This window comes from Gambusia affinis, linkage group LG09, assembly GCF_019740435.1.
Source record: "Gambusia affinis linkage group LG09, SWU_Gaff_1.0, whole genome shotgun sequence".
NCBI lineage: Eukaryota > Metazoa > Chordata > Actinopteri > Cyprinodontiformes > Poeciliidae > Gambusia > Gambusia affinis.
The window spans coordinates 13,612,158-13,619,868 of NC_057876.1; the positions used below are offsets into that span (position 1 = coordinate 13,612,158).

General features: G+C 38.5%; 1 protein-coding gene across 1 annotated transcript; it reads right to left on the minus strand.

Annotated features, from left to right (window-relative positions):
• Positions 1-559: 559 nt before the first annotated feature.
• Positions 560-3,489, minus strand: arsia (arylsulfatase family, member Ia). The gene is made up of 2 exons (XM_044128092.1): positions 3,176-3,489; positions 560-1,958 (listed from the first exon to the last, which is right to left on the minus strand). Exons 1-2 carry the CDS (start codon positions 3,487-3,489, stop codon positions 560-562), a joined length of 1,713 nt encoding a protein of 570 aa, XP_043984027.1.
• Between the last annotated feature and the right edge of the window lie 4,222 nt (positions 3,490-7,711).

Below are 7,711 nucleotides of genomic sequence, written 5' to 3' on the forward strand. Positions count from 1 at the left end.
TGTCAATCATGCTTGTGTATGTGCTGCTCACAGTCTCCCCCTTCCTCTCTGCTATGTGACAGCTCCTCCCCATCAGCAGAGCATTCCACAAATGCACATGCCCTTAGCATGGCTACTGCTGATGCCGTTAGCATATTAAGCAGCGCATACACAAGGATGACTGGCAGCACTAAGATGCTTCTCCTTGCTTTGATTGGTTGTTTCTGAATAAGAGTGGAAATAATAGCTCTAGGAGGTGGAAGAACTTGTTTCTTTCCTGGCTTATCTCTCATACTGTCAGCACATGGTGACAATTTTAATAAATATGTATTAAACATTTTTTTTATAAAAGCTTCATACCTCAGTTTTAAGTCTTAGTGTCTTATGATTAAGTGCATATTGTAGGTTTATGTTTAAACCCAAACGTATTTATCTGGATCAGAGGATTTGGTCCACTGCAGCAGTATCTTCTCTCTTATTATAAATCCACATTTAAAATGTCTTGATCTTGACCTACTTTATTATACTTTATTAGACATCATCCTTGATGATTTCCGTTATATTTTCAGTTTTTATGCTTCTATATTTTGTTGGACATCATCCTTGTGTTGAGTCTTCTAAAAAATGACCTACTTTTGAACGTCTTAAACTTTCTTTTCCATTCCATGTTTTCTTTCTTGTAAACAGTATCTAAGTTCTCCTCCTCTTCATCTCCCATCCAGGGACCCCAGGCTCCCCCATTTAGTTGGGGATCTGCCTGTGGGTCCTCTGAGGGATACCTTACAGGTACTGCCGTCCTGTTGTAGTACACCAGTCTGGCTAAGAGCTCCTTCACAACATCTGGCCTCTGTTCAGACAGGTCAAAACGTTCATAGGGATCTCCGGAAACATTAAAGAGCCACACAGATTTACGAGGTTTAATGTGTCTCTCCAGGTTCCAATATTCCCTAGGAAAACCTGGAAGAATAGGAGGTGGGATCCAATCTCCATAACCAGGATCTCCGGTCAGAAGTTTCCAGTCTCCTGTTCGTATGGAGGCCTGAATTGCGGTATTCCAAATCCCAAATCCTTTCTGCAGGGATCCAGTGCGTGCATAGTTGTACAAAGGGTCGATATTGTGGAGTATCTCAAATCTGGGTGACTCTTTTCCTTCACTGATGGCCTCCCAGACATTGTACCCATCAACTCCCTCAGTCAGGGACTCATTGCCACCTGCCAACCCAACCAATGTGGGATACCAGTCAGTAATGTGTACCAGTGCTTTACTAACCCTCCTTTTCCTCCTCAAGAGAGGGCTATGGACAAACCCTAAACCTCGGACACCACCCTCCCAGTAAGTACCTTTACGTCCTCGAAGTGGCCAATTGCTGCCTCCAGACAAAGGCTGGCCACCATTATCAGTGGAGAAAATTAGGACGCTGTTTTGATAGAATCCATACTTGCGGAGAGCATACGTTATGTTGCGAACAGCTTCATCTACAATGGAGACCATTGCGGCATACTTCCTACGTGCAACATTCTCCAGCTCCTTATACGGGTGGATGTACTCCTGGGGACACTGCAAAGGTGTGTGAACAGCTTGAAAGGACAGGAAGATGAAGAGTGGCTGGGACAAAGGATCATGGGCCGCTAGGATCTTGCGAACTCTCTGAGTGTACAGATGTGTGGAGTATTTACCCCTGTGTCTCCAGGCAACCAATTCACCCTCATGGAGATCAAAACCACAAAGTTCAGGGCCATCACAGGACTCATATGTGTAATAGTTCATGCTGCCTGTCAGAGAGCCCAAATATGTGTCAAAGCCTCGTCTAGTGGGCAAGCACTCCTTCTTGTAGAAGCCCAGGTGCCACTTGCCAACCATGTGGGTTGAGTAGCCGAGCTGCTGAAGTCTCTGAGGGAGGGTGACCTGGTCAAAGGGCAGGCAGTTGGGTTGGCGTGGGCGGATGATGGAGTGCTGAAGGCCAGTATGAATTTGATACCTGTAGAGATAGACAATAAGAAGGCAATCAGAAAGGAAGAAGTTTGTTATCAATGTCAAGGAAATCCAAAACACTGTAAAATGATAGTGATGGAAGGAGATAGAAAATAAAGTTCAGAGCTCCCAGATTCCAACCTCGACCATTTTATGTTGGTACATCAGGATGAAATAAGTAACAAGGTTCAGGCCAAGTTCTTAGGGAGAGAGTTATAAGAACTTGCAGCTCACATACATAAGGTGTAAGAAATACACTAAGCACGTTTTGCTTTCCTGTAGGTGCAGCAGATGCTTTGTTTGCGCCATAGCAATCAAAAACACAAAGAAATTAACTCTCATTTTTAGCATAGTTTTCTTTTGAGGGACTGAAAGAGGTAAATACAGTATGCTCCATATTTTCAAGAAACTGATAATGATATTCTGATAGGTTTAACAGTTGGTCAGAAATGTTACAGAAACTATTTTGTGAATTGTGTCTTGCTCTGTCACTTCACAAAGCTACTGGACTTTATCTTTTCACTTCAAGAAAACATGTGAAAAGGTTCTTGATTTTCCTTGTTTTTTGTTTTCTTTTTCTTTTTCTGCATTTTAAACCAATATAATCTGTTTACAACCCTACAGAATCTTTAAGATGCAGTCTTTAAGATCTACACAAAAACAATAAAACAAACTTTTTATCTGACTGTAAAAATCAAAATGGAAACAGATCAGAGCTGATAAACTGACATAATCATTGCTTCCCTTGGCAGAGAAAGACCATAGAGAGCTCCACAGAAATGATAAATTTAGTGGTATTTTACAAATACAGCTGCCATTTTAGCATTTTAAGAAAAGAAGATAATAATTTTTGAAAGATTTATCAACTAGTGGATAGACATTAATAATTTATAGTTGTGAGGAAATCTCTGCTCAGTGGACATTTGTTGAAACCATGACAGTACATCGAAGACATCACTGAGCTGCAGTTGACAAGAATTGAGGTTATCCTTGTCGTCAATAAAAACTGCTTTTACTCGTATAGAAAAACATGCAATTGCAAATCTATGCATTCTATTTGAAGCACACATTCATATATTTTAATATCAATTTGAACCATTTTATATTTTAGAATGACATTTGAAAGTAAATAGAAACATCTGCCAGATGTTTACATGTTAGATAAATATCACTGTTTGCTTCAGGTGAATAAAAGTTAAAGAACTAATAGACTAAATACTCTACCTGCCGGTGATGAGTTGACTTCGGGACGGTGTACAGATGGGCTGAACATAATAATTCTCCAGCTTCACACCATCTGCAGCCAGTTTATCCAGTACAGGTGTCCTAATGTCAGAGCTGTGATAGCCAATGTCGTTGAAGCCCTGGTCATCTGTCATGATAAAGATTATATGAGGAGGTTGCTGGACAGGAGACCTGTCATTGAAAGTTTGGTCAGGCTCGTTTTCCACCTGATTGGGGCTCATCAGATCCCAGCTCAGGTAGCCAAGGCTCAGCAGGCTCATCACTGAGAAACCAGTCAGGGTTGTTGTTGCCATGGTTTAAGTCAATGAAGCTTGCCGATATTTTGTTTGTCGTCAGTAAATCATTTTTGCCGTAAGAAAATATCCTCTCATTAGATGCTGCAATCGTCTCTTGTTACACTTGAGTTGGGGCTGAGTAATTCATAACCTTCCTAAAGACAAAAATACACCTTCATCCTCGCTGGCACTCCAAACTGTGCCAGCCTAAATGAAAGCATTTCACTTTCCTAGAGGACCAATCAACCCCGCCCATTTGCCTGGCTGGCCCACTGAAAAAACATGAGGCCCCCCTGGCTCAAAAAAATCACACAACACACATAGAGGTATTGCTGCTGTATCCAGGTGTTCATTCAGACTTTACATCAAGTGTTTAAAGTTATGCACAATTAGGCAACGTGGATATTTCAACATTTTGCTCTGTTCCATGTAAAAACTGTTTTTATTGCCTTTCGAATTTGAGCATTTAAACATTTTCTTCCACCTATGCTCTCCAGTCCAATCTTCACAAATTACATTAGAAATGTTTCCCTCTTGGGTGTAACCGTGTCGGACAGAGAATCTACAGAAAAAGACCTCCACTCACGAAATACCTGCTGGGGGAAAGTTGGTTCCCCGGGTGGCTGTTGGGCCCCAAAGCCACAATCCCGAACACTGTTCCCCACTTTGCTCCATAGCAGTCACAAACCCGTTCCTACTATTCCTGCTGTTTTACGGGGGTGGCAGACCTGAGCATAGAGACAGAGCAGACTCCCCGGCCTTTGATAACATCTCTCAGCAGGCATAAAAGAAGCACTTTACAAATCACCCTGAGGGTCCACAGAGCAGCGGGACTGCAGAGCTTCAGCTGCAGCTCATGAGTTGAGTTATTGCTCCACAACATCTCCTCTGTGAAGCCCTTCGTAGTGCTGCAGATTGATTTTGACTGGGAAGGAGGGAATTTGTTCCAGTAAAGCTTTTTAGGTTTTATACCCTTTTTATTGTGTTCATTTTGATATGTCTCACACACCACACTTTGAGAGACCAATCTATTGTATTTTAATGTGTTCTTGAATTTATAATGAATTTGTTATGAGACATTTGACATAAAGCAAATAAATAGAAAAAAACAAAGGAAGCAAGACATTTCTGGACCGGTTTTAGGTTCTGCATGAAATGAGACGGTGATCAAACCCAGAAAGGAACTGAGGAAAATCATTACTCACAAGAGCCTCACACACAGCAGTTCCTGTCAAGGTAACTGACATAAAGAGTAAACAAAACTAGAAAAAACATCCGAATGTAAAAATAATAGCAAGCAAGAATGCACACATTGCTTTAAATACATAAAACATGGAAGGAAATTTATATGGATTATACGTAAATCCAACACTTTGAAGAATTAGTGTTGGATTTATTGTAACTACACTTTGCAATTTGTTCATTACATTAATAAACATTTCATAGGTGCTTTTATTTATCTTTGTTTAACTATTTCTGCTACGATCAAAGCTTTAAAAATATGTTTTTAGAGCTTTCTTGCTGGTACTCATGTAGCCAATTAATTTCTACTGAGATAAAACATCCTGTATCTCATACGAACTAAAGTTAAAGGAAGCACATCCTGTTGACAATGCTTCAAACTTTCTACCTTGATGTAGGTTCAGCAGTGATCATGTTTGAACTATGATAGGAAAAGCCTTGAGTATTTGAAGAGAATTAAAACTACATATCTTAAAGTTAGATGACCCTCTGGAGCATTTTGAAAGAATGTCTGTAACAACACTACAGACTGTCATTGCAGTTGTATATGAAAGTTACAAGGTAATTAATAATGAAGCAATTGTTAAAATAAACATTATGGCATTGTTTTCTAACATTTGCCTTCAAAAGCCTGAGCAAAACAAATTTTTGTAATGTTTGATGGATGCAGCTTATGGTCACATTTAAACTTAACCTCATACGACCTTCGTATGAACTTAAAAAAGTGAATATAGTCTTTAGCTTGACATCTGTTACACTGTGAGACATTTATGGCCCACTTTATCTTATCACTGTTGCTATTTTACAAAATATATAAAATTTAACTGATGTGAAAAGGCTTATTTCTCAGAGTGCACAAGGTGTGGCTAATAGGTAATATAAAGATAAATGAAATACACTAAAATGCATTGAAAATTTAAAGCGTTTTTGGAAAACCTCAACCTCAAATATTTGGGCATGTATGGTACAGAGCCCCATATCTTAAGTTCAATGCATATTTAAAATTTGCATAAGACCTGCATTTTGGCATATTTCTGTTTTGATATGTTCTACCACTTATACTTTCTAAAACCTTTCTAGCACCTCAGGATCACTGAACTGATACATAGCTTATGCCCGCATAATGATTGATCTGTTGAAGATAGCATTTGGTAAACACACTGGAAGGTAAAACATTATCCCCTGCAAATGTTGATGTTAGGACCTGTGGGTATGGAGGTTGTTTGGAAACCAGAGGAGGTATGGGCCCATGTCCCAAAGAGAGCACAGCTGCGGTTGGTCATGTTTTTTAGCAGTTGAGGCGGCATCTTTGGTGTGGAGTGTCCAAGTCTGAGGCATGTCAAACCAGAATAGAGCAAAACAAAATCATAGTTGTGCACTTTAAGTTTTATACCATTATGTTTATTTATGCTTTTTTTTAGACTGAGACACTCTGAAAAATCAAAAATCAAGGCAAAAGCACAGCATTTGCATTTTATGTCAACTTAACATTATGGTTCTTATATAACCCATCTTTGCAGTAGTTTCTGTGTTAAGCAGAAAGCAGCCACACATCAATCTGACATACTCCACAAAAATGATTTGGATTTTTTAGAAAAATAATTTGTGATTACTATGAGATTTATGTATTGCTTCAGACTGTTTATCATTCATAAAATGGTAAATGACTTGTACCTGTATAATTATTTATCAAGTCCATAGAGCTTTACACGCATTCACACACACACATATTCACACACTAATCATTGTACATATATGGAAGTGCTTCTTGTTTTGGAAGATGTGACTCAAACATGCATTTGTGCCAAAAAGGTTTGTTTCAAAGTAAACCTTTTTGGTTCATTCCTTCTAGATTTTAATTTCATTTTTCTTTACCTAAATATATGATGACCTGAAAATGTGATGTGGAAAGTTTTGAAGTAAGAAATGATCTCTCAGTCTTTAGCAGCTGTATCTGTTTCTGGTATGTTAGCAAGAACATCACTCAGCTCTAACACCACAAAGGCAAAAATACTGACCTCAAGCATGTACTCACTCACATTCACTATTTTCTTGTCCTGTTGCACATTAACATATCTCCAAAATAGCCTTGGCCTACTAAGAACTCTAGCCTTTACCGAGAATGTTGTAATAAAAGTATTTTTAGAAATAAACAACCTTATTCTAAAACCTTCTAGGAGACTTCTGAAAAAAACTAATGCTAAATATATAAAATGTTCAGGGTTTTTTTATGTCATTTATTTCAATAAATAGTTGTTTGCCTGATGCAAGACTAAAATGTGGTAAGTGACAGATATTCTTGACAACCTCATTTCACATGTAAAGATACTTACTACAAGCAATGTCTTTTTAAGTAGCTAGAGAATGTTGGTAAAATTGAGCGAGTAAATATGCATTTTGCTCTAAACAGCTTTAACTGGTTTAGAGTCAAAATGTAAAAAAATATATTTTACATTAAAGGTGAAGAAAGCTCCTTTCTCCATGTTTAGTTCAAAAACCTTCCTCTAAAGACTCAAATGAACTTAGACATACTTCATAAAGTCAACATGTTTCTAATATAATCTTTATATCTGCCTGCAGCTCCTGCTGCTGCTCTGTGTTAGTCTTCACCAGATGTTAGTTTTGGCAAAAGGAATCATTAGTGTTACTGAATACGGCTGCTCCCCTACACTGTGAACACTAACCCCTTTCTAATCAAGAGGGCCCTGCCCGTAAGCCTGGACATTACTCCCTCTCTACTAATCTGAGAGTGAGTCTAGATGGAAGTGCTTCTTTTTCATTTTTACTTCTCAGCATAGAATCAAAAGCTTTCCCTCATTTCTGTTTGACTTGTTGTCTCCATGTTATGTACAGTCTTGTTTCAATTGTTGGCAGTTATTTCTTCTTTTTTGTCAAGCCTACTACAGAAAAATCTAATGAAAAATTTAATTTCTTTTTCAAAATTGTGCCTTTGTTGTGCACTTTGTTGTAAATACCACTGCAAGAGGTGTGAGCTCCT